Source organism: Athene noctua, chromosome 1 (genome assembly GCF_965140245.1).
Source record: "Athene noctua chromosome 1, bAthNoc1.hap1.1, whole genome shotgun sequence".
Lineage (NCBI taxonomy): Eukaryota > Metazoa > Chordata > Aves > Strigiformes > Strigidae > Athene > Athene noctua.
Genome location: NC_134037.1, coordinates 242,222,488 through 242,249,343, shown reverse-complemented (window position 1 = coordinate 242,249,343; position 26,856 = coordinate 242,222,488). Strand labels below are relative to the sequence as shown.

Sequence of the window (26,856 nt, the reverse complement as noted above, 5' to 3'; positions counted from 1 at the left end):
TAATGTGCAGGAGAAGCTCCAGGGAGGGCTTGAGCGGATGTTGACACCAGTGAACCCGGGTTCATGCTGCAATGCTGCTGCTTGGGTTTTACTGTCCAAGATGTTTGATGCCTTTCCTCGGGGCACTGCGCCTGCTCTGCCCCAGCTCAGCGAGCTCTTCTGTGCTGATGGCTGAGCCCTGCAGCCCACAGCTCCATCCCAGCTGTGCTGGAAACCCACCAGCCCTCACCAAAAACCTCGCTGAGGGGGAACTGGGGGCTCCCTTGGAGGCTCGTTGTGCAGCTAGCAGGAGTCTGTGAGCTCTTCCCATGGCCTGGATGGATGAGGTGTGGCACCTGTGAGCTCAGCTCATACAAAGCATGGCACAGGGGTCTTCAGCCCCATCCCTACTGGGCAGAAACCTGAGGAGTAGGGCCTAGTGCTCCCTCCATCATGCTGGTCCCCAGGCAGGCTCTGTGCTCTCAGATCTGTCGGTCACACCAGAAGCACAGGGCCCTGAGGGGACACAGGACCCTCTCCTTCCCCAGCAGGCCTTCGCAGAACCCAGCTCTCAGGGAGCTGGGAGAGCTCTCCAAACGAGGGAACAGATTAAGCACAGAAAGGGAAAAACAATAATGACTGAAAATGGAGCAGCAAGAAAACACGAACATTAGAAATCTGGAGAGTATTAGAGCCCACTGACAGATCTTAAAAAAAAGCCAAAATAAAATTCACTTCAGACTGCTATTTAGGGACTAGTAAAATGGTTTCAGAGCAGTCTGTTTTGCAAATCCTGTGATCGTGTCAAAATACCACACATCCCACAATATGTTTCCCATCTGATTGGTAGCAAATGCAAAAATACACCTCATGCTCTGCCTCTTATTCTGATACACCCTCTGGAAAGAGAAAACAAGAGGACAAGGAGGAGTAACTCTGAACATGATTTCACAGTAGTTTTGTCAACTGCACTTGCAGCAGTTTCAGACCCCAGGCAGCTCTGTGTTACTCCTGACACATGAAAAAGGGATGACTGATGTCTCGATGGTGGGCTTACTGGGTAATCTAGAGGGATGTGCTGCCTGGTTTTAGGCAAAGCTACAGAGCTTTGTTCAGAGCTTGAATTGTTTCCTGTAGCTGCAGCTTAACTAACTTAATATCTTCCCTCCTTAAAGGTGATAATCAGATTTGTGTTTGTGCCCTATATCTAAGATTCCTCTGGCATGTCCATTTTGAAACTTTGAGAATAAAGCTCATTGAAGAAAACTACAACTGTAACTACAAATGGAGATATAAATTATTTATTTATCCAGAATACCAAGAGTGTTAATTTTTCACAAGTATTTTTTTAAAGTCTTGATTTAGCTATGGGACATAGTGATGGCATAAAAGATACAGCCTAATTCAGCTTGCCTACCCTCTGGCATCAGGCTTTCCTTTTGCATATGGATACTCTCCCCGTGCTTCTGAGCAGCACCTGTGCAGATGGTGAGTAATAGTTTCTGACATTTATTCAGCAAAACCTGGAGGGGCTGAAGGTTCATTTGTTGCCACTGGTCCATACAGCAGGACTCAGAAAACCTGTGAGGCACAGTATGGCCAGTACTGGGGTGGAAGACGGCAACTCCCTGACCACTATTGTATACTGCTCAGGAATTAGCGAAGAGACACGAAGGTGCTGTCTTTGAAACGTCCAAGTGAATTTAAGCAACCAGGAAGTATTTCTCCAGGCTGGTGTTTGGGCTGTGTTATCAAATGCTAGATTCCTAGTCTTGCTCAAAGCTTTGCAGCCAGAGCTGTCTGAGTGCCTCTCAGCTGGATAGGAAAAGGCTTGATTTGAGGCAGAACAGGCAGAAACACTCAGAAGAGGGTTTAGGATTAGCAGAGTTTGTAGAGGCTGTAAGCAGGACTAAATCCCTCTCTCTGCCCCGTAGCCCAAGATTTCTGGCTTTCCCTTACAACCCTCCCCAATCTTTACCCACCAGCAACCTCATTAGACTCAGATTTTTCCCCATGTGCAGCTCTGCCCAATCCACCTGACTCACTGCGGCAAGCTGCAGCCCCCTTCCTGCCCCAGAGCTCCTCCAAAAGCCCTCCCACACCACCCCGTATCTCTGCAATGCTGCAGAACTTCCATCCTTGGAGGTTTTCATGACCTGGCCAGGCAACACTATCACTGACTGGATGTAGTGTTGGAGATGATCCTGGTTTGAGCTGAGGTTGAACTAGAAACCTCCAGGATTCCCTTCCAACCCCCTTTGGTCCTCTGAGGTAACAGTAGTCTAAGTGTCCCCTGATGTTCACCTTTTCTCTTCGTCACCCACATAATCCAGGCTGAACCTAATTCAGTAGCTGAGGGAATTCCAGTTAAACTTCATGGAAACATTCCTGATGACGTTTTGAGATACAAAGTCAGAAAGGTAGATAAAAAAACAGTTATTTAAAAAGCAAACACCATTTTCATAGTGTCAGAATAGTTCAGTGAATGCTTAATAAATGTGATGCTTTCCTTTTCATCAGCAAGGATCACATTAAGCTATCAAGCATCAGCTTTAAGACAGGGCATGTTGCTGTGTTCATTTGTTTGTTATAGGTCCAAATTTTAGTCATCACAAGATGTAAAAAATGCTCCTTTCTTCATCAACACATCCCCTTCAAATGGTGAGGCACCTTTGCAACTAGCTGTATTTCTGGCTCCGACTGAGAGGGTGCAAGGGTGCCCAGGAGGAGAAGCAGGGCAAGGCTTTCATGGCAAGTCATCCACTCTGCGAGCAGGGTGACCCCTCGAAAGAGAGCTACCCAAGACAGCCTGTGTTCCCCCTGTGCCCAAGCTTCTAGGGACACACTCCCCTCTGTGTGCTGGATGCTCTGGCAGACACTTGCCACTCCTGTTCCATCCTTGCAGATTCATGCCTCTTCAGTTCCTCAGCCAAGAGCAAGTGGACAGCTTGCTCTGACATGTCCACAAACGTGGTCCCTCTCCTCCTCAGACAGCTCAGCAAGCACGGCTTCCAAACCAAACACAGTCTGCAATTATTTAAAGATGGTCCTTTGATTCCACCATCCATTCATCCATCTCAGATACAAAAATAACACATTGTTTTATCTCTGAGTATAAGAATGTTTTTTCAGAGGAAATAAAGAGAGCAGACAGTTTCCTTCCTGACTCATTCACAAACTACTCTTCCAATCTGCTAAACACGGCCATCAACACGAGGCATTGCTCTGCTCCCTTTGATCTGCAGCCCTGTGCTCCAAGAGATGCCGAGATGGAGGGAAGGCTTTGGTGCTCAGAGAAGCAGCTGCAGGGTCTCTATTTCTCAGAAAGACAATCAAGTGGCAAAGCCTAGAGAGAGCCCCACGTTTAAGCCCTGATCTCGTCCCTCCAGGCTTAGGAATGGGGTGAGAGGCTGCCATTCTCTGGGAGAGGGACAGACACTCCAGGTCAGCATAGGAATGAGTGAAAAAACCTCCAGTGATGTCCCTTCATGTAGTAGGACACGGGTGGAATGGCATTTTCCTTGATCATAGTAGATAAGACAAACTCTCTCTCTTTTTCTCATCCAGTCTCAAAGCTATAAATTTTAATATGGTCGTCTTCATCTCCTGTTTATTTAAGAGCTCCCATAGAATTCACGCGAAGAACATTGTCAGTGGTCCCTCAGGACTTATAACCAGAGAAGAAACCTTCCTGGCTGCTCTCTTTTCTCTCCTCTGGATCATGGACTAGGAAATATGACTTCCTAGAAACCATCTGACAGAATGTTTGTGGTTTTAATAAATAGTCAAGCTACAATGATGTTAAAAAAATCAATACAATAATGAATTACATTGTCCAGGACTATCAATTAGTAGGATGAATTGGACAGCAAGCACTTAGGCACAAGTTATTCTTTTAGCTATTATAGCAGCCATAAAAACCTTAGCATTATTGATGAGGAGATAGGCGTTTTTAACTCCCTGATTACATCAGTTAGACCAGCCCACATGTACATATACTTATCCCCGACCTTTTAATGGAAAGACATCTTTGTATCATCACAATCACCATTAACTGAGACTGCTAACACACTCATGGCAGAAAATCAATACTGATTTACTAGCTGTAATTGTCTTCTGCTGTAGGGTAGAATCCAAATACTCAGTAGTATTCAGCTACATTTAGCAATTTTATGAGAACATCCACAAAGACATGTAACTGACATATGGAGAATGTCAACCTGCTTTTCTTATCTCATAATATATTAATTAAAAAGGTATTCAATGAAACTGAGAAGTCACTGAATAAACTTTAATTTTATGCAATGTAAAGTTACTTGATAGAAGTCACTGCCACAGCCCTGAGTCAAGCTTGGCAGAAGGCAGAAAAATGCTGGACATATTAAATGAATAGCAAAATAACTCAAGTACTGGTTACAGAAATAGCTAGATCATACCTACTTGTTACAAGTACCTTTGAAAAATGCTTGTGTAGATATCAGCAGGCTAAAATCTTCTAGTCTGATCTGGCAGTTCACTTTACATCAAAAATAAACAAATGAAAATATCCCAGGCCTCTAATTTCTATGGAATTAACCTGAAATTGGAAACTGAGTGGGTAGGAGAGTGCTCCTTATTCTGGTTTTTGTTTGTTTTGATGATACTAAATTTACATTTGTATTCTACCCTGACCTGATCTTTGTTGGGTTGAAGCAATTCTTCTTTTTAGGTCAGTGTAAACATGCTCTGAGTTAGCATTTCCTGCTAGGCTTCCTTTCCAACCTGGTACGCTTCCCTTGCTAAGACTTCCTTCAAATTGCTACCTTCAGAGATCACCACATAAGCCCCAAGACATACTCCCACCCTTCTAGCCTGAGTAGGAACATCATCCTGGCAAGCTTGCTCTTCCCATTTAATGTCGTGCTTTACCTTGTACTGTGACATATGCAGCACTCTCCACGGACCCTTTTAAGTTGGTGGCTATACACTGATAAAGTCCTTCATCCTCCTCTTTCACTCTTTCAATAAACAGCATTCGGCTTCCCGGCCCTAAAATTATTCCTGTGAAATGAAATATTTTGCAATGAGAGGGAGCCAGGATATAAATAAAAACAGGCCCTTGTGTAATATTATCTGCTTCAAGTTCTTCTCAAAAGAAATCTGAGCCACAGACTGCACAGCACAATGTTATCTGCAGGAAAGCCACATATACTTGGATGTTTTGGGAATCTTTTGGAAATCAGTGTTTACAAAGCACTTGTGTGAATGAAAAAGCTCAGCCTAAGGGAATGTTCTTGGGAGCACTTGGTATTGTGTATATTGATCAGCATTGTGACTATACTTTCATCCAGGTGAGTTCTTCAGCATGTCTCCAGCTTTTGGAAAATGGGTGGTCTGATTACTGCACTTACAGGCAGCTGCTCCAGAAGCAGCTCAAGCTTAGAGCACTTCCAAGACCCAGCTCCATGCATCCACACTAGCCTTATGGGCAGCAGATTCACTCCAAATCTCACTTGTTCATGTGGCATGGAATGATGGGCCCCTTTGCAGAAGGACCCCAGTTAGTGCAAAGAGAGGTCCCATGAGGTACACCCTAAAACATAGGAGTTACCTGAAGTTTTCAACATCTTGTTTATGCCAGCTAGGTCAGTCCAGAAGCCAGCTTGGTCATTACTCCAGCAAGTGAGGAAGAGGCAGAGAGCAGATTTGGCCTCAGGACTGCTTCTAAGGCACCGTATAGCCAGGAAATGCACAGTCAAGTACACACTTGTGTGTTTGACCTCATCAGAACTACTGTCCCATCAAAATGTATTCCCACCACCCATTTCAGGAACTTAACTCTGCTCTGACCTACCCTCTAGACATATTTTCCTGGCTCCTAACTATATGTGTTGTGTTACACCCAAGTTAGACACATAACCTTCATTTTAGGAAATAGCATTAATGCACATTACAATGATGTAGTCACTGTAAAGCTTCACAGAATCTGACTCTAGATTAAGTTTAGTGCCTGGGCTGCAAGTCTGCACAGGTTTATAACTCACTTGGAGAAATCCCCAGTTTTTCCCAGTTGTCTTATTCATGCTATAGTAATTCCCAATAATGCAGGACAGAACCATAAATACAAACTTTCTAAAACACTGTTATTGAAGACTATGCTTGGGCTTCAAATTCCTACAGACCTAACCTCCTTTAACATTTTTGCTAAGCTAACACTAACTCACTGCATGTTTTTGATCCAAATGTGGATGAATTACCATGAGAATGGTATTTCCCCCATCATTTATCTCCACCTGAAATCTCCAAGGAACACTTCCGTGACTGTGGTGCCAGCAGAGCTGGACATGTAGTCTCAGTTGATCTTTGAAGCCATATTCCAGACACAGCAGTAAACATGTCCCAAAGTTTTCCTGTAGCTGCAGCATATCACGTGGGAAGCTGCTCCTTTCTGCTGTGTGAGACCTGGATTCCTGTGCTGCCAGCAGACGCATTTTGATCTGGTGGCTAGGTTGTGAATGAAGAACAGACTTTGCATGCCCAACCACAGACTCCCCCTGGTACTCCCTATGCACATCATGTAAACTTGGTTTTCTTCTGCCTAGCTATATGCTGGCCAAGACACCTGATCCTTAGGCTCCCTCTATAGTAAATGGAGAGAAATATGTTTCTCTGGAGATGACTCTTTTAAGATGCAAATTGAGAGCTATATTTTTTCCACTGACTCCACAGAGATTCATTATGTCTACACCTCCAGCCTGGCTGAGGTTTTGGAGTGAGACATAATAACCCAGAGCACCCATGCTGCCTCCCTGTCTATAATGCTCAAGCAATACTCCTTCCTTACATCCAGGTACCGATGACAACGACTCTGTAAATGGCTGCCTAAGGCAGATAGGTAAATAAAAAGGCTGTTAACAGGTAGGCAAGTACACAGAGCTCTCACCTGATTCTTGCTGTATTTCCTCATGGTTTTTAAACCAGGATATCTGAGGCTCAGGGATGCCACGAACCTGGCACTCCAACATGGCAGAGTTACTAGTGTTCACTGTCTGATCCGTAAGGTGCCGCAGCAGGGCTGGTGCCTCTTGAGCTACAAAACAAAACAACACCTCTGTTTTACATTCTTGTAACTGTGGGGGTTTAATTATCTTCCCTATCAGCACTTTACTGATGTTAGAGATTGCTATGGCTGTTCTACCAAGTTCATTTTGCACAGATTTTATTTCCGTTCCAGTTTGCTTAAGAGCATTTGGTGTGTACAGAGTACTCCTGTTACTCAGTGATACCAAGTTATGATGACCAATGAAGACTCAATGATGATATTGTTTAAAAGATTTCCTCAATTCCATTACCAACCACATTTGCTTATCAAAAGCCATGAGTTTCTATGAAAGCTCAGAGTTTTGCATCATCAAGAGAAACAAACTGTGACACCAAGTTTTTAACAATTAGCAGGACACCCACCCTTGTAGCAGAGTATCTCTGCATCACTGATAGCACCATGCACCTCTGTACACCATGAGACTTGTGAATGTGGCTTTTATAATTTACTTACTTTAAAGAGTACAGTTACAAATCATATTCAGTAAATTCACACGGTCTAAAACCAGAAATCATGAGCACAAAAGCATTGTGTTACATGCCTCAAAGTCTTCATAAATTCTTCCACTTTTGCATTTCACAAGGCCTGGCCAAACCACACCACAGCCTGCTTGCCAAAACTGCACTGGTGAGAAATGTGCCTGTATCCTCTGGCATCCCACAGACGATGGAAACCCTTGATGGCAGGGGATGAAGCTGAGTGCTAGCAGGCCACACAGCATAGCAACACTGCTCTTGTTTTATCTACTGACATTCATATGCACGCAATGTAATAAAACACATTTCCATGACAGTCAGTGACAATGAGTATTATGAGTATTGGAAGCACATCTCATCGGTTCTGTTTCTGTTCAAGGGCCTCCCAGAAGAGCATTTCAAAAACACTCTATAAACATCATGTTAAAGTCATCCCTGAAAGAAGCAAAACAACGAATCTTTCTCATCCTCATTTCAACCCTTTGCCACTCCTCCCATTTTGTACAGAGTCAAAGGCTGTTGTGACAAAGACCAAGATATCTGCAACGTTTATGCACATTATATGGCAACATCGTTCTGTCACATTCGCAACTCTCACATTATCCTTTTTGGTATTTTGGTCCCTTGAAAGCAGCACGGAGAATCCAGGGAGCTCCTGAGCAATCTCACAGACACAGATGCTCTGCAGTTTCCCTCAAATTGCCCAGTCTTGCAAGAACTGATTATTTGCAATTTTTCCCTTCAAGGACACTGACAGGATCAGTAGTTACTAACATGGCAAGACACACATTGCAAAACATGACACAAGACAAAACAAAGCAGAAACCAACTCTGCAAATATTTTCTTATAGACTGCCATAGATAACCAATACAACAAGTTAAAGTATAATATCAGCTGAATTTCTGACATTCTGTGTTTGGAAGATTATTCTCTACCCTTTCCGAAAAAGTGACTATCAGACATTTTGTCTTCACAATCATTCTGTTACCTGCTGTAAACAAAAACTCTCCAGAGCAATTAAGCACCTACGTACCACCAGTTTATGCAGTGTGCATGAACCCTGCAATACTAAAAGCACTTTTAAAGTAGGCTATCTTTGCTATGCTCTTACCCCTTGAAATTAATCCATGACCATGCAATGACCAGTTTGGGCTTTTCTGAGCTGCAAGCCTGTAATTTCCCCACGCAATACTATTTTTTGTTTACAGTGTAGCAGACAATTTGTTCTCTCTTCTCAAACAGTAATGCTCATGAGAGAGGTTGTAAAGTAAATTCTTCATCAGATACCTACACAATAACATGGTCAACAATATTTGTCTTGCAGCCAAGAAGACTGCCCTTGCCTCATTGATACCTTGCCTTGATTTTTGCACATTTCTCATTTTTCACAATACTGTCTATGAAGAGGCACTGTCTGATGCATGTTCACATATGCATGCTGAGAAGAGCTTCACAGTTCACATTTATCAGCAATCCCTGATGGACACCCCAGCCCAGACATTCAAAATGAAGGCAGATAAGATGACACAACAAAGGCAAATCACACATTCTGTGAGTTATTTGTGATTAATTTTAATTTGTTTATAGCCATACACTAAAGATGGGTTTTCATATTAAGAAAAACTTTTTTGCTTAAAACTTGTCACCATTCACATACTTTCAGTAATTTCTCTGCTGCAATCAGCTGATTTTTCAAGGACTTGGTCAACCTGAGGATTATTCTCTTTTGCAAACCATCCATTTTCTCCCTTTCATTTTTGCAGTGAAGACAAGGGGGGCAGTTTCCAACACCCTGCACCACTCATCCTGAAGCCAAGGGGCTGCCCTGGCCACCAGCATGCACAGTGCAGGGCTCAGCACCCAGGGCAGCCCCCCAGGATTGTCTCCAGTCCTTGTGCCTGCATGCAAATGCTGCCATGCTGGACCAAACTCTGCTCTCAGTTATGCCGAGGAACTTCATTGTAGGCAAAGTTTGGTCCAGGGAAAGGATGAGGGGGGTCACAGAGGGGAGAAGAGGTTACTGGCATCAGAGCACTCAGCCAACCCAGGGCAGTAAGGAGGGAAAATTTGCATTTCCAAAAGCAAACAATGGCAAACAAGGGGAAAACATTACAACTTGTTCATTTTGGAGTTTACTTTCATATTCCATTCATTTTTGCCCTTTGTTATGATTATGTTGTCTGTTCACTTATTTTTATTAATCAGTACAAAAATATAAATACAAGTTTTAATTTTAACACTTAAAAAAAAGAAATATAATTCACACCTGTCTCCCTAAGTAACATATTACACAACAGAAGGCAGAGAAACTCCCCAAACCGATGAGATTCTCCAGTCATCTGAGGACATCAAAAGTGACATCAGTAGTTTTTTATCTGGCCACCAAGAACTGTTTTTCTTAAACATTTCCAGTGATGTTTCTCTGTGCCTCCCAACACGGGCAGCCACATCGGGATGTCATAACATCCTTGCACAGTGTGGCCCTCCAAGCACTGGTTGAGACCAGGCTGGTGGGATGTCCACCCAGCAGTGATACACATCATTGCCATTCACAACAGTTTCACAGAGGAACAGTCTAATCACCACATCTCTTTTTTTTTTTTGACCCAAACTCATATTGCCTGGCAACTGGCTGCTACAAGTCATTGCACTCTGGCTCCCAAGGCCATGGAGAATTCTTAATGTCCTGTCATCACCGCCCACCTTGCCATCAAATGTCTTCTCACAAAATAGCCTCGTAAAAAAAGGGATTCTGTATTGTAACTCTTCTGAAGACTTGCAAATGCTAAAGAGTGCACTTGTCCATTTTTAAGCAGTCACCAATGATTTCGCTTGCCTTTTAGGCATGTTTTAGAAAAACAGAGAGGCAGATCTTTTTGCAAGAACACATTGTTTGTGGAAGCCATCACACTAATAATGAACAAAAGAGCTACTGTATACAAGCAGGCTATAGGTGACATTTCAAGATATAAATGATTATTCTTTTCTTTACTCTGACAACTTCCAGGTTATCAATTGTTTTCTAAGCATTTTAGGCTCCATGAAACTGGCATTATGGGGAAATGCTATTGTTTACCCTTTCACACTTGACAAAAGCAATTCCCACGTGAAAGACAAGTTTAGCCGTGGGACACAGGCTTGATACCTAAAGGAGGAAATAGTCTGGTGAGTTCCCAAGCGCAAGAAACTGTCATGTTGTCACCCTCTATTTTAAAAGCACAGCCACTTTGTTCCTCTGCTGTAGCTATTTTGGTCACTACAGTCTGTTTTGTTATGGCTTATGTAAATGCTATATAAATGATCAATCATAAATGTAACCAAAAATAATAAAAGCTATGTACTGTAAAAAAATAAAGTTATCAGATCTATTAAAAATAGTAACTTCTTTCTTATACAGAATTTATAATACACAGAAACATCTCATAGCAAAATCCTAATGAAGGAAAAAAAGGGGAAATGCTCACAAGGAAGTCTTAGGTTGCCCTTAATTCTCCTTCAGCAGTTTGGCCAGTTCTTAATCCCCATAATAAATCCAATTGTCATTTGCAAACCAAAAGCAATGAATAATTTTAATGGTTTCAATTTTGAATTCGTATTTTTAAAAATGTATTAAACAACTCACTGTGCTGGCTGCAACCTTGTCAGTCATGTTAGTGTAATATTTGTCATTTAATAAAATAATTACAACATCACAAATTCCTGAATCTTCAGGCCAGGAGCAATACTCACACTTTTATCAGTAGCTTTTTACATTAGTGCAGAAATGACTTTAAAAATTGACCAACACAGCAACTGGAAGTCTACCTGGATTTATTTGGAGAAACATGGTTCATGTCTGTCAGTTTTAAAATCATCATTATTATAAATGATATGGTAGGTCTGTGCATTATATCAACATTTTTATTTCTTCCCTGCATACTTCTTTTAGAAGATACTTTTTAAGATTAATGTACTTTAGTGTAGAAAATAATTTCAAATAAATAAGCATTAGAACTTGCTCAGCAGGTAATATTATAAGTCCATCAAGATCAGATTAAAATAAAAAATATATAGTCCAGTCAATCTCAAATTGAATTGTGCTCATTCTGCACATTCAAGTTAACTTATTAAATGTCCATTGTTGACTGAAAACAGCAGTTTTTAAAGTTAAATCAGTTTATTCAGCTTTGACACTTTTGACGAGGCCGATATCAAAGTGGAAGAAAAGACTGATCCAAAGTTTTCCTTATCGCTCAGTAGGAGACAGCAAGAGAAAAAATAACAACATGCAAAATGTAGCACAGGGGATCTTCCAAACCCCAGCTTCCACGTGCCTTGTCAAAGCAGAAAACACCCGTCTGAACTCAACTGGAAGCTCACGCGTTACGATTTTGTTTGCTATTCCTCCTACGTCCAACCCATGGGGGAATGTGCACCACCTCAGGGCCTGAAAGGTAGCAACAGTAATAAAAAAATCAAGATGATATGAGACACCTGTTACTGTTTAATGAGTCCTTTAATGTTTTATATTGCTTTGTGTTGTACAATCATTCCTTGTGCTTTTATATTTGAGGATCCGAGAGTAAACAGCCTTTTTGTTGCAGTGCTCACCTCTGATTGTAACGTCTTTCTTTTGAAGCACTTCTTTCCCCGTGTATATGTTCCTTGCTCGACAGACATAGGTGCCTGAGTGTGCCAGGGAAACATTCTTGATGGTCAGAGTGAGGGTGATGGAGTACTCCTTGTTGAGAGACCTTTTTGCTTTTGTTTGATTGTTGACTGTCCTCGGTAAAATCCAAGCAATGTCTTTGTACAGGAATTTGTTGGCTGAACAGGACAATACCAAATTCTCTCCTTCAATGGGCATTTTTTCCAAACTAATATGGAATCCACTTGGTACATCTGTCAAAAACCAAGAACACTTTTTAGTTTATATGAAATGAATAAGCCAAAATTAACACAGCATATATTTTCCCCTTTATCAGGAAGCCTTTGAACTAATCAATGTAGTTGTCTTCCTGCTGAAGTCTCTAATCTTTCCTTTCATATGCTAGGCTCCAGCTATTCTTATAATAATTTGTCTTGGAGCTATGATACACTTGGGCTCAGACATCAGTTGGTGTAAACTGAAGTTGCTCTTGGAAGTGATGAGTTTGTATAAAAGTTATGCCAAGTTAAGATAGACTGGGGCAAGGTACCAAAAGCAGAATTATTTAAAGACAGCACAGTGGGACTACGAAAAAGGAGGATAATTTTGATCTCAGCTCCATCTTGTGAACTGCATGAGAGAAAATGAATCTTAAGAGGACAGTAGAAAATACTGCAGCTCATGGTCTTAGTTATATTGTTTTCTTGTTATTCATAAATATTCAGACAAATTATGTCTATTTCTTTAAAATGCTTCAACTCCTGAGAAATTACTGAATCTGTAATTACATGCCTGAGATTTCCCTTGAAACAGAGGTATTTACCTTCCATGCATTTAAAGTGTGTCATCCACCCAAGAGAAAAGCAGAAACAATAGTCTCTGGCCTGGGTGGTCAGCTGTGTGCAGGCAGCACTAAGATGAAGATCATTCTATTCAGGCTGCTTGGCATTAAACACAGGTGAACAATATTTCCATCTGAGAGAAATCAAGGATCATTGCACTAACCATTTACTAAGTACTTAAGTTTTCACATGGATTTTTCATAGCAGATATTTCACGCAGGAATAATTTGGCCAACAGTATAAAAAGTCACATTTGAAAAAGACATGTTTGCAATTTGTTGTAATGGTACTACAGCTTCCTCCACCTGGGGAGAGATGCAGACCCGCGGTGATGCCAACTGCCTCCTGGTCGCCTCCAGCTGGGGCTCACCTCTCCAGCAAGGGAGAGTTACGCCACTGACCTCAGTGAAAGTAAAAGCAAGTTCCTGAGAGAAAGCACTTCCAAGTTTTACTCCTAGAGTGCAACCTCTCTTGGTTTATTTGTAGCCAATATTCTGATAAAGTAATTTCCTTCTTCTCAGTGAAGTGACATTGACTTTGGCCATTTTCAATTGTTCTTTCACTGTTAATTGCTATGGCACTTGGTTGTGAACTTGACTCAAAATCATAAGAATGGATTTGTCTTTCATAGGGGATAATTATATCTTCTTTTCTTGTCTCTTGGAGCACGAACAGCTCAGTACCAACTTTCATTCAGTTCCATGCTTACCAATGTCACTTCGGGTTTAATGTCACATCAGCAGGGACAGATAAAGAGTGGATCTCCAGTGAATAATATCCCACACCGTTCAGTAACGTCTTTCATTGATAGACCAATTCATCAGAAAGCTTCTCCCTAAATCCCCACAATGAAACTGAGCCGCCTTACCTCCCCGGTGGGACTGTGAACATGATCTACTCACTGCTGCCTTTCAAAATTCTGCCTGTTGAAAGTCTAGCATCAGTTTATCCCCTAATATCCTCTTTTTCACACTTAGCCCTGAGTGTTAAATACAGGGTAAATGAGCTCCTGAAAGTCCTGGACTGAAATTTCCTCTGATATCCTCTTTTTCACACTTAGCCCTGAGTGTTAAATACAGGGTAAATGAGCTCCTGAAAGTCCTGGACTGAAATTTCCTCTGACTGTAGATGCTTTGTGGGGAGAAGCCTGATTTCTGTTGGCTGAACTCATCATGCCCTTGCAGTGGGAGCAAAGTGTGTGCCTGTCATCAGCTGCAGTTCAGATGTGTAGTCCACAGATCAGCCTAACAGATGCAGTGACACTAACATATTAGATTGGATATTAAAGACTGTGTGATGACTTGATCCTCTTACATTTTATTGGGATCCCTTTTTTCCCTCTCTCCAGCAAACAAAACTCTAAGAAAACCTTTAAATCTAATGAACTCATCTATGAGTGACTGTCATCAACATCCTTTTTGATATGTAAGAGCTCATGGTGCCAGATTCTGATCTCAGTTAAGAACATGTTGACTGGAAGTGCTACTAAGATGAAACCTTTCCTTACATGGGGTACATCATATTTAGCCCAAGCCATCAAAATGTAGACATCTATTTTAATATAGTTTTTTTGTGTATACGCGAAAGTTTACAGCCCATGGAATGACACAGGCACCTCCACAGAGCAATGCAACCCATTCCCTTAAGATGAATCCAATTCCAGAGATCCTGATCCCTCACGCTTAATTATGAAGAGATCCTACATGACCGGTTTAGGCTTAGATACCTAACTTTCAGACTTAAATTAGATGAAGTCAATCTTACACTTGATTTTGTTAAAAATCATTGAATTCAAACACACTTAAAAGCAATCAAGGGTACAAAGTTTTTATCGTGGGTATTCGGATGAAAAAAAATGCTGTCTTACCCACAGTACATTTCAAATTGTTCTGATATGTGTTGGGAAAGCCAGGGTATGGGTCTGAAATACTGCTAATTTTTGGCTTTTGCAGATGCCAGTACTCAGTAAAAGCTAGAAAGAGCCAAGCAAAACTCTTAAGATGAAACTAAAGATCTCCTGGGACTGAGGCAAATGAACTATTTTTAATGTAAAAGGATAGCATGCCAACAGAATAATATAGTTGCAACTACTTCCATGTTGTCAGGTCTGGAGTTCTTCCTAGATGTGTCTTCTGTGAAGAAAGACTGTTTTCTGAATATATCTAGGACCAAAAGCAAAATGCACAGGATTCCAAGAGAATCATTTGTTTAAAGGCTACGAGCCCTCTAATATATGACACCTCTCACTGATTGTTTCAGGCTCAGTCTAGCTAAGTAATGTGGCTGGGAATAATGTAAAAGGGTTTTATTTATTTTAGTGATTTGAAGCTTCCTGTGGAAATAGCTCCCAGGTTTCCTGATGGAAGATTTTGTTTATCTTTGCCAAGCACCATCAGGAATCTCAAAATAAAATGCGCTTAGTGACATTGGGAAACCAGGGAGATAAGGCAGAGCTGTTCCTGTTTCACCCTCTGTAATTGCAAACACACCCATGGGCCTGCTGTGTGCCAGCAAAACAGCCCAAAATGTAGGGAAAGGGGCAGACTGGAGGGAAGGGGGCTACCACAGTTAAATTTGGCATAAAGGTATTGTTACAGAGACTATTTCCATATCAGTAAGCAGGAGAGTTTTCAGAAATCAACTTTCTACAACACTTTTATGTAATGCTCACAGCTACTTTTGTGCCCTGAACAAAGATTTGCTTTTAGAAATAAGTCAGTGTGACTTACTAATAACCAAAAAATGCCCTTCATCTGACAGAGGCCACAGGAAAGGAAAGCTACTCCAGAGCCTATGGACTTCATGTCCTGCACCCTCAGGCACAGTGTATAAAATTATACTACTCTCAAACCTCCCAGAAACATATGTGCAAGTTGCACTTCAAGCCCAGAAATAATGAGATTTAAAATAACTTAAGAAAGGGCTTGTTCTTACTGCATCCTCTCTGCTATACCTCCTTGCACTTATTTCCTCACATATACCCTTTCCCTGAAGTGGTGGAACATGCCACCACCAAACTAGGGTTGCTGGGACAAGCTCTGCCTTCCCACCACCTTCCCAACGGCCTCTGCCTACAGAAAAAAGACTCCTCACACCACCACAGCCTCTGCACTAGAGCACATGCATTTTCCCATCCCCAGGACAAGACCTGAAGGTGATTGCCTCCAAGAAAAGGGATTCTTCCTGTTCAGGACAGGCTTCATCTCCATCTGGTCTTTGGAGCCCTTTCTGGCTTTTTCTTTTCATAGAGGGCAGCAGCTCCTCTTTCTCCAAGGGATCGCCTTCTCCTTCTTAGACACTTCTCTTACTTTCAGACGCATACTTTTGTGTAGTTCACGCCGGCTACATATGGCGCCAGCAGACCTAACAACATAAGATAAACTATCCCCAAGCTGTCATGCAAGACCTGAAGTATTGGCTTGGACTCATCAAAAGGAAATACTTTGCAGTGTCCTGTTCACATCCATCAGCCTTCAGCACTCTAATTTTTTTATTCCCTTAGTGTGTTTTTCAGCAAATGCTGAATGCATTTGTTTCATTGATGTGAAACACAGGCTGTTATCCAGTCACAGCAGTCTCAGCCTGATGGAGGAATATTACGATTGCACTACGTGAGCCCAACTGATGCACTGTCTGCACAAAACAGAAGAATGAGCCTAACATGATTTCTGCAAGGACAAAACAGTAGTATTGTATAATCAGCCTTCAATCAGTGCAACTGAGCATCAGAGGATTATCAGGACTTTCCATGTCACACAACTGAAGTGCTCACCTCCAGGAACTCAAAGGATAAACACATTTCAACTTTACCACCCTATACAGAAAGTTTGCCACCAGTCAAGATATTATACTAAGAATTTTCAAGCCATAATAAAGTTGCCACTCCTCTTTCTGAACACCAGCCAATACAAGTCTTCAAAGGAAAGTCATAATATTCTGTATGTTCTCATGCAAGCTTTGGTGTCAAGGAGAAAGAATTCCTTTTATTCCTGGTCAAGATCTAAGAATGTGACATCTAAGTAGGGAAACTATTTCCTTCAAGTCACTGTACTAAAATATCTGAAACCACCATCAAAACTTTGAAAGGGAGATTTGGGTACAGCAAATGGGGCCCATCAAAATACAGCTTCATTTGGTTTCAGGATCTTCCATGCGTCATTTTGAAGACTGAGGAGTGAGAGCTAGAGAAGGCCAAATTCAGCATCTTGCACATTAAAAAAGCAACAGCCTCAGTGAGTGACTCTCAGTGACTGCTCAAAGTTACACATGAAGTTCCCATACCAAAATGAGAATACAGCGCCATTGACACATTAATTTATGGAGAACTATGCGTTGTTGTTTAGCCTTCTGTCCAAACAGACACAATGTAAGTATAAGGATGAAAGCAAAACTGTGATTTGAGAGCAGAGACAGCAGTCATCTTCAAGGTGGCAAATGTTCTTGTCACATCCATTAATAGAACATGGGAGATATTCTTCTTGTTTCTGTATTTTAACAAACAACCTGCCTATGTGTCACTTATCTGTTTATACTTCTCGGGCTTGTTACCAAATTTCTATATAGATAGATTTCTATATAGATAATTGGAACTTTCTTAATGTGGAAGTGCATTATGATATGAAGCTTTAACAGCTGTAGACACCCATGAGCAAGGTCTGCAAGGAGAAGCGGTACCAGCAGCACACAGAAAGAAACAAGGAGTGGTCACAGTGGGTGACTCTCTGTTAAGGGGTACTGAGGTGCTCATCTGCCCACCTGACAGGGAGTCATGAGAAGTATGCAGCCTTCCAGGTGATAAGGTCCAACATGTTGCTGAGAGGGTGCCATAACTTGTCAAGAGGACAGACTACTAGCCATTGCTACTCTTTCATGTGGGCATGAATGACACACCACAGGCCAGAACCTGGGCAGAATCAAGGAAGACTACAAAGCCCTGGGGGTGTGAGTGAAAAGTATTCATGTCCGAGTTATCTTTTCTTCTGTTTTACCAGTTAGAGTGCAGCCAGAAATAGACATATAATGCAAATCAACTTCTGGCTTTGTGGACAGTGCCATTGTGAGGGTTTTGGCTTTTATGACAATGGGACACTCTTCAACGACTATAGGCTGTTAGGGAGGCAAGGAAATCTTTGGCAGCAGTCTGGCCAACTTGATGAGGTGGGCTTTAACTAAATGACTCAGGGGGTGGGGTCCAAAGCAGCAACACTCGTGCCATTGCAATCAACTGTGTAATAAGTCAGGCCAACCAAAACAGCAACAAATGTTCTTTGGTTGTCTCCCAAAATGAGAACCAGAGGACCAACCACCTCAAGTGTATGAGCCCAGGGAAGAAACAGGAGCTCTGTGCCCAGTCAGAAAGTTATGATACCATAGAAATAGCTGAAACATGGTGGGACAACTCACATGACTGCAGGATCGTGATGAATGGCTATAGGCTGTTTCATAATGGCAGGCACGGAAGAAGAGGAGGAGTCGTCATCACGCTCTATGTTAAGGACAACCTTAAATGTATAGAATTCTACTACAGCAATTGTGGCAGTGCTATTGAATGCCTCTAGGTCAAGATCAGAGGGGTCATCTCCAAGAGGGATCTTGAAGTAGGCATCTGCTACCAACTTCCAAACTAAGACGATAATGCCAAGGAAGCAATATTTGGATCACTTAAGCAAGCTTCAGGTCAACAGAACCTGGTTCTTATGGGTGACTTCAACTAGCCAGACATTTGTTGAAAGAACAATACAGAAGCTCACATCATCCATAAAATTCCTGGAATGCATAGATCTTGGAATACCTCCACATGCAAATGTTACATATGCCAACCTGGAATGAGGCACTGCTGGACTTGCTACTTACAAACCAAGAAAACATGTTTTGTGATATCTGGGTTAGTGATAGGCTTGGCTGAAGCGATCAAACTATTGTGGAGTTTGTGATCCTGCTGAGCATGCTGGAGGTTAGTACTAAGACAAAGGGTTTAGATTTTAGGAGAGCAAACTTCAGCTCACTCAAGGCTCAGTTGGAAGGGATTCCATGGGTAGCTTCCATGAAGGATAAAGGAGCTAGTGAGTGCTGGGAGTTTTTCAAGAATGCTCTCCTAGAAGCACAAAACAAGTTCATGCCCTTTAAAGGTAAAGGAATTAGGCAGAGCAAGACCCCCTTGACTTAACTGTGAGCTTCTGAGTCTGCTCAAAACCAAAAGAGAAGTGTATCAGAGATGGAAAAGCAGACAAATATCCGTTGATTACTACAAAGGCATAGCCAGGGAATAACCAGGGCATGCAGAGATGCAGTTAGAATAGCAAAAGGTCAGCTTGAATTTAAACTGTCCAGAGAAGTCAAAAACTAAAACAAAGGGTTCTTCAGGTACATAAACAACAAGCAGAAACAGAAGGAAAGTACTGGTCTGCTGTTAAGCAGGAGAGGTGAAATAGTCACCAACAACGCTGAAAAGGCAGAGTTCTCAACACTTTCTTCACCTTTGTCTTTACCAGCACTGTTAGGCCGCAGGCCTTGGGAGCAAAAGTCCAGGTTGATGCAAACACAGGCTCATGTCAGTGAAGGAACAGTTGGTATGTGAACTTTTACAAGAGATTAGCCCCTACAGATTGATGGACCCTGACAACATCCACCTGAGGGTGCTAAGAGAGCTGGCTGCCATTGTTGCTGTAATCTATGAGAAGTTGTGGGAGATTGGGGGATGTCCCAGTACACTGGAATAAGGTTAATGTCATCCCATCTACATTGTAGAAGGGCTTGAAGGAGGATCCAAGAAATTATAAGCCCATCAGTCTTACTTCAGTCCCTGGGAAAGTTACGGAATGAATGAATACTCCTGGGGGCTATCACAATTCAAATGAAGCATGCTATCGGGAAAAGCCAGTATAGATTCACCAGGGGCAAACCATTCTTGACAAACCTGATCGCCTTCTATGACAAAGTAACCTGCTCAGTCGATGTGGGGTGAGCAGTGGACATTGTCTACCTGGATTTCTCCAAGACTTTTGATATGGTTTCCCACAGCCTCCTCCTAGAGAAACTGATGCATTACAGCCTAGACAAGTGGTCTGTGCAGTGGGTGGGAAACTGGCTGACAGGTCGCACCCAGAGGGTAGTGGTAAATAGCTCCTTTTCAAACTGGCAACGTGTCATAAGTGGGGTCCTGCAGGGAGTGATATTGGGCTCAATGCTGTTTAATAAGTGATATGGATGATGGGATCAAGTGTATCCTGATGAAGTTTGCTGATGATGCCAAATTGAGTGGGGAAGTGGACACTTCGGAAGGGAGAACCACCCCGCAGGAAGACCTGAATAGTCAGGAAGAGCGGGCTAACAAGAAACTCATAAGTTCAGCAAGGATGGGTGTAAGGTCTTGCACCTGAAAAAACATAATCCAGGAGTGCAGCAAAGGCTGGGATCTACCCATCTGGGGAGCCGCTCTGTGGAAAGGGAACTGGGAGTCTTGGTGGACAACAAAGTCGATATGAGTGAACAGTGTGCTGCAGCAGCAAAGCAAGCCAATAGGATGCTGGGTTGCATCCACAAGGGCATCACCAGCAGAGGTAAAGAAGTCATTATCCCACTCTACTCAGCACTTGTCAGGCCACACCTGGAATATTGTAATCAGTTTTTGTCTCTGCTACACAAAAAAAGATGTGGACATGTTGAAGAGGGCCCAGAAAAGGGCCACAAAGATGATCAATGGACTGGAAATCTGTCATATGAGGAAAGGCTAGAGAATTGGGTTTGCTCAGCCTTGAGAAAAGAAGGCTTAGGGGAGACTTTTTCACCATGTTCTGGTATTTAAAGGGTGGCTACAAAGAAGATGGAGACTCCCTGTTTACAAGGAGTAACATGGAAAAGACAAGGGGTAATGGGTCCAGGTTACTCCTGGGGAGGTTCCAATTGGACAGGAGGAAAATTTTTCACAATGAGAACAATCAGCCAACAATCTCTCCAGGGAACTTGTCAATTTCCCCACATTGGACACTTGTAAGATTCATCTGGACAGGGTGCTGGGCCATCTTGTCTAGATCGTGCTTTTGCCAGGAAAGGTTGGACCAGATGATCCTTGAGGTCCCTTCCAACCTGGTATTCTATGATTCTATGATTCTATTACAGCTAGTGAGAATATTTTTTAAATACAAATTTTGGTCCACAGAATCAAGAGCTTTTACAAAGAAGTTATCTTCCTTTTTTTAAACAAATTTCAGTGCGTGTCTCCTCTCATTTGTTATCTCTCAGTATAGTAACAGAATGAGATTCACTAAAATCACCCATCAGAAGCAAGAGATTGACAACAAAAAACAGGTAAGACAAAGAAAAAATTAAAAGGGATACATTAAAATTATTTTTCCCTTTGAGCTTCAAGATTATGGTTTTGAGATTAAAGCATCAGAATACTTCAACCTTTTTGTCTTTTCTCATATTTCCAAATGAATTACATTTCTTTAATGACCTACACTGAAAGTTGTCATTTTTTTTTCAGTAATTCCTGAATTCAAACATTTAATAATTTCTTTCTGCACCTGAAAACATCTAAATACATCTGATAATTGAAAAATAACTGGAAGCATACTCATACGTGCAGCTAACACCAGTCTTCTCAGTGCCATGGTCCAAATGATATCCAAGGTTGTCTTTCTCAGAAGAGGTAACAAAACTCTATAATTTGTACCCTGCCGCTTTTCTACCTACAAGTTGCCATAGTCCTTGAAGGCTGTGAGGTGCTGCCCAGGTACCCCAGATATCCCTCCTCTGGCACCACACTGCCTGAAGATGCTGGCACTGCTCTGGACACTACATTGTGAGACCTCCTGGTTGGTAGCAGGATGAGGCTGTCAACATCACATATGAAACTGGTTTACTGGTGTATGAAAATACAGTAAAATTTAATGATTGCAGAGACTAGGTGATTTAAAGAGGGGAATTACAGGTCGCTGTATTTGTGAGCAAATTGTGTCATGCTGGATACTTAATGGAGGGATGAGTCATTCACCAAATTTGGTGTCCTTCTTAGAAATCCAGACCAGCTGCTGTAAAAACCCCTTCCAGGATCACCCAAAAGCATGGTATGAGTTTACAGGTGCACATATTACAACAATTGTCAAACTGTGGTATATGAAAAAGCCATAACAGCCTACAGTTATAAACCATGGAACAGAAAACATGGTTGGCTCTAGTGGGGACTAGATCTTACCTGTTACAATAAAGCTGACGTTTCTTTCAGCTTTTCCCACTTTATTGGATGCCACACAGCTGTAGATTCCAGAAGATTTGGCTTCAGCTACAACAAGAGTGCTAGCAGTCTGTGAAGGAAAGAAGAGATTTAGCTCTCATTGGCTCAGAAACTCAGTTAAAGTTTCCCTTCTCTTTTTCCTAAGTCACCATTGGTAGTCCCATGATCCACTCTCTCCATTCATTCAGTGATGGGCACCACTGGGGCTATTTAAAAGAGATGTCACCATATGCAGTTTTGGAAAGGGTGGAAGAATAACAGGAAGCAAGCTCCTTGGGTGACCCTTATATTATCAGAGCCATCATAACCAAAAATCTTTGAATGCGTCTTTCAGATTGATTTATCTCTTGCTGCTGATGTAATGATAAGCTATAAAACATGAAGACTGACAACAATGTTGTTCACTTGAGGAGATAAGCATCCTGTAGAAGAGCCAGAGTACAAAGGGAATAGGCATGGCGTGTCTCAGGCACTTGGATAATGCTGGGAAAAACGTATCTCTGTTCGGCACTAAATGCATTTAATTTCTCTTTCATTTTCTCAGCTACCTGTCAGGTGAGAAAGGACAGGAGCAAAAGAGATGTTTGCTCTTTTGGACTATTTCCTCTTCTTGGACAATATTTCTATTATTAAATAATAGTATGTTGCTTTTCTTTACATTGTATTCTATCACCATCTTAAGATGTTCAGCACACTAAACATTTTCACAAAGTGGTATGACTTGCAAGATAAGATCTTGGAAGGCCAGGGACCAACAACACCTGATGTGTCTTTAGAAAAATAAAATCCATTGTAATAAAAAGAGTTATACCTTCATGGTGATCTAATGGCTTGGGCACTAAGTGAAAGAAGAAAGTTATACAGAAACAATGGAGGTGTTGTTTTGATATGGAGCTGAGACATGGGGCATGTACATGGAGCTCAGCAGTGGGACATGCTCTGAGATACAACTTGGTAGCTTAATTTTCTGTCTTACTGTCTCCATTTTACTTCTGTAAAACATGTTTTGGCTGGAGTTACAGGCAGAGCTGGGACAGTGACGAAAGGAAATTGTGTGGCCACAGAATGCCATTGTTTGGAATTATTTGGCTTTTCTAAAAATCTTCAAAATCATTTTTGTGCAATTAATACATTCTTTTAAGTCTGCCTGATTGCTGGATTCCAGAGACAAGCACAAGAGGGTGAGTCAGTAATAAATAAGGACCAATTATCTACATTTCTACATAAACACTGGCTAAACATTTGCACTGCTTCTATGTCTCCTACTCAAAGATGTCATGGTTAATCCCAAACTCCTTGTTGAACCCCTATATCATATGGATCTTCTGGTTTCCTAAAACATTCTTTAGTAGAAAGAGACTATCACTTTTCCTACTAGTCAAGCAAACACAGTGGAGTCAAGTAATTTGATTTTGGCTTACTTGTTTTAGAAAACTGCCCTACAGCATATTCAAGAATACAAGTGATGCTAACAGCACCTCTACCCTGTTAAACTGTCTCAATGGTCAGCTTCCTGTCCGCTAACAATCTACACATCTTGTTTCTAGCTAGAATTTTTCTAATCTACCTTTTTGGCTCTTCTGTGAGATGAAAGAGGCTCTGTAATACCAGATAGATAATTACAGCCCTTAAAAAGAAAAAATAAATCATCCTGTTTTGTTAAATTCAGTAGATTGACTTCTACAAATTCCTAAAGTGTGGTTCCAGCCCTGTCTATATTTTGTAATTTTCTTTTAATTCTTTCTAGTTTTTAAACATAATTTTGTAAAGTGTAGACATGGGGCCCAGAACCAGGATTCCTGCAGCTGTTTTATCAACACTAACTCAGAATAGAAGGAAGTCCCATAACATCTGTCAGAGGGCTAACATGGGTGGTTAAACACTGCTTCTGCCATCCCAGACTTTCCACCGCAAAATTAACTTTTTTTGCATTAGTTGGTATTACCTCATAGCAACTTTGCTCAGGCAGGAACAGTGACCTAAAATACACAGTGAAGGAGAATGAAGCTCTTACTCTCTGACTCCAGGACACCTGTTTTATCCTACTATACCCACAACCCAATAATTTCTGAGCCTGAAAAATACATGTCAATTAATCTTCCCAAAATTACTTCAATGGCTTGGAAAGTTTTTGGTAGCTCAAACTGCATTTTGCCCTGACACTATCATATAACTTTTTAATGAAAAATTGTGCATCCTATCTTAGTTTTACTGCTCCAGCCCACTATGATGTGACTATTACTTTTATTACACTGAGGATGGTGCAAACAGGTACACTAAAGCAGTATGACTACAGTTACTGACCAGAGTGCTTACAGATTATGCCTTTACTTGTGTATTAAATGGCCCTAGAGAACATTCCTCGGCACTGAAATTCAGTTATTTAAACTCTTAGCTTTTCCCCAGCATTGTCTTGGTTTTGACCAACTTGCACTGTCCTAAATACTCTTCTAGCATGAGCCAAGGACTACTTCCAGCAGTCAACTCCCATGCAACCAATGTCTTTTGGAGGGCAAGGGAGATAAATGTTATGAACACAGGCCTTAGTGCCAGAGAGCAGTTAGTGGTGTGTTTATTTGACTAAGGCAGAGAAAGCCATAGTGTCTAGAAAAAGCAAGACTGACTTTGCAACAGAACAGAGTATTTTAGAGACAACAAGTCTCTGCATAAATCTTTCAGTTTATAAATTAATCATAAGGATAAGATAACATCTCTTTAAATAGTTTGTGAGCCCTCCAGTGGTGCAGTCTGTGTTCTGCATTGTGGATGCCAGCCAAAACCCACCAGAGAAGCAACGTGTACAAAACTAAGCCTGGCATGTTGTTATTTATTGAGCAATTATGGCTGTCTGAGATCAGTCTGTGCTGCATGGTTCCTCTATACAGCTATTACTGCAAAAGGAGCAAGAGAAAAAGTTTTCCCAGCCTTGTATCGTCTGACTTCACAACAGAGAGTTTCAGACCCTGGATTTGCAACCACATTATATACAGAAAGTCTGAATCCAGTTGCCATGATCAGACAGAACAGGGCAAATCCTTCCTGGCATGCTCTGCATCTTGAGCATCATCTGTCCACAAACCACATTTACCACCAATGCTTTGATCTCTTATTCCTCCTTTCTGCACCCATCATCTCAGCTGAAGCACGACGTTACAGGCTCATCTCAAAGCCAGGGGCTAGGGAAGTAAATCCCATACTGCTGCTGCTTCTGATGGAAAATAAAGGAAGCATAAAGCAGAAACCCTGAGAGATGGAAGAGGAATTTACAGGTTTGTTCATGGTGGAAACTGATGAGGAACAGACTGGGTGGAAAAGAGAATGAAAAGCAACTGGCATGAACATTGTGCTTGGAGACAGTGTGGTCTGGTTTTTCCCCTGGAGGGTCTGCTTGAATTTCTCTTGTCTCAAAGCAGTTTAGATAGAGGATTCCCACTGCTCCAGCTGATGGCAGAGAAGGAAGAGGATGTTTCAGAAAATGGTTGGCAACTTGACTCTTGTCTGACTCCTAGAAGGACTCTGCAGACACTGGCATAAACATACTCCATTCAGAGATTGCTGTCCTAAGTTCTTGAAACAGCCCATACATTTAAAAACCAAAATACTGCCCTCTCAACATTAAGCAGGTTAGTGCGAGTCTGCCACATACTGTTGATTCCCTCCTAGTTATACCTTTAAGAAGATGTATTTGTTTAAAAAAAAAAAAAAAAAAAGATAATAAATCAAAATATGCTCTCCTCACCTCCTTGGATTTATCTTTGGCTAAAGGAATGCTATTTAGAAAGACCCATATTGAAATATTGTCAGCATAGCATTCGATTGGTCTGCTTATGCCAAAGCCATCTGATTTGTGTGCCTCACATGTTGACAAGGAGCATCAGTGCAAAACATCTGGACAACAAGCCTCACCTTCAGGGCTGCCACAGAAGAAACACCAAAATACCTTCAATAGCAGGACATGAATATGCACAGGAGAGCACCCTCTTCTCCCCTGGGGTCAGACAGGCAAGTCACTGCCGTTCAGCAAGCAGAGCTGCAGTTTCCCTCTGCATCCTGTTGCCCGTGCTCGCTGACTTGCAGGGAGATGGCAGTGCAGACAGCTATGCCAGGGGCACCCCCTGCCCTCCTTCCTCCCCAGGGCCATAGGTGGGGTGAGGCAGCGCTCGATTCACGCCTCCCTCACACATCGAGGGAGGGGATCGATTTCGGGAGCCAGAGGGAGACGCAGCTCGGCAGAGGCAGACGTCAAATTCTGCTGGTTTTAATCTCACCAAGGGCTTGGCTCAGCTGGCACCTCCCAGCAATCTGTTTAAAAGTGTTGACAGCGATTCTAGTAGCACTCGGGAAGGCCCCAGAAGTTACAACGTGCTGAAAGAAAGGCAAGCCACGTTCCCACTACTATCTTTAGACTGGCTTCCTAGGAAGATCACACTGTCTGTTCATCCATCTGTCTGCCAGCCTGTCCATCTGTCTGCCAGTATCCTCTCCTCCCCTACGTGCTCAGTAATTTTTGAACCCATTGCCCAGTTTCAACCAAAATTGACAGACAACTTGAAGCTCATAAGATCTCATGCATTTCATGAAAACCAGCTGTTGAGTAGAGGGGGAAGATCAAAAT

At 41.9% G+C, this 26,856-nt stretch overlaps 1 protein-coding gene across 3 annotated transcripts in view; it reads right to left on the bottom strand.

The window, feature by feature from the left end:
• The window catches only part of FLT1 (fms related receptor tyrosine kinase 1), a 116,343-nt gene that overhangs the window by 30,509 nt on the left and 58,978 nt on the right, over nucleotides 1-26,856 (bottom strand). For 2 of the 3 annotated variants that reach the window (XM_074914774.1, XM_074914784.1), the window contains exons 12-15: nucleotides 22,203-22,311; nucleotides 12,128-12,418; nucleotides 6,902-7,048; nucleotides 4,888-5,019 (exon numbers count right to left, since the gene is read on the bottom strand). In XM_074914774.1, the coding sequence (XP_074770875.1) occupies nucleotides 4,888-5,019; nucleotides 6,902-7,048; nucleotides 12,128-12,418; nucleotides 22,203-22,311 (679 nt within the window). The remainder of the gene's footprint in view (nucleotides 1-4,887; nucleotides 5,020-6,901; nucleotides 7,049-12,127; nucleotides 12,419-22,202; nucleotides 22,312-26,856) is intronic. The other variant, XM_074914793.1, reaches the window with a different exon arrangement.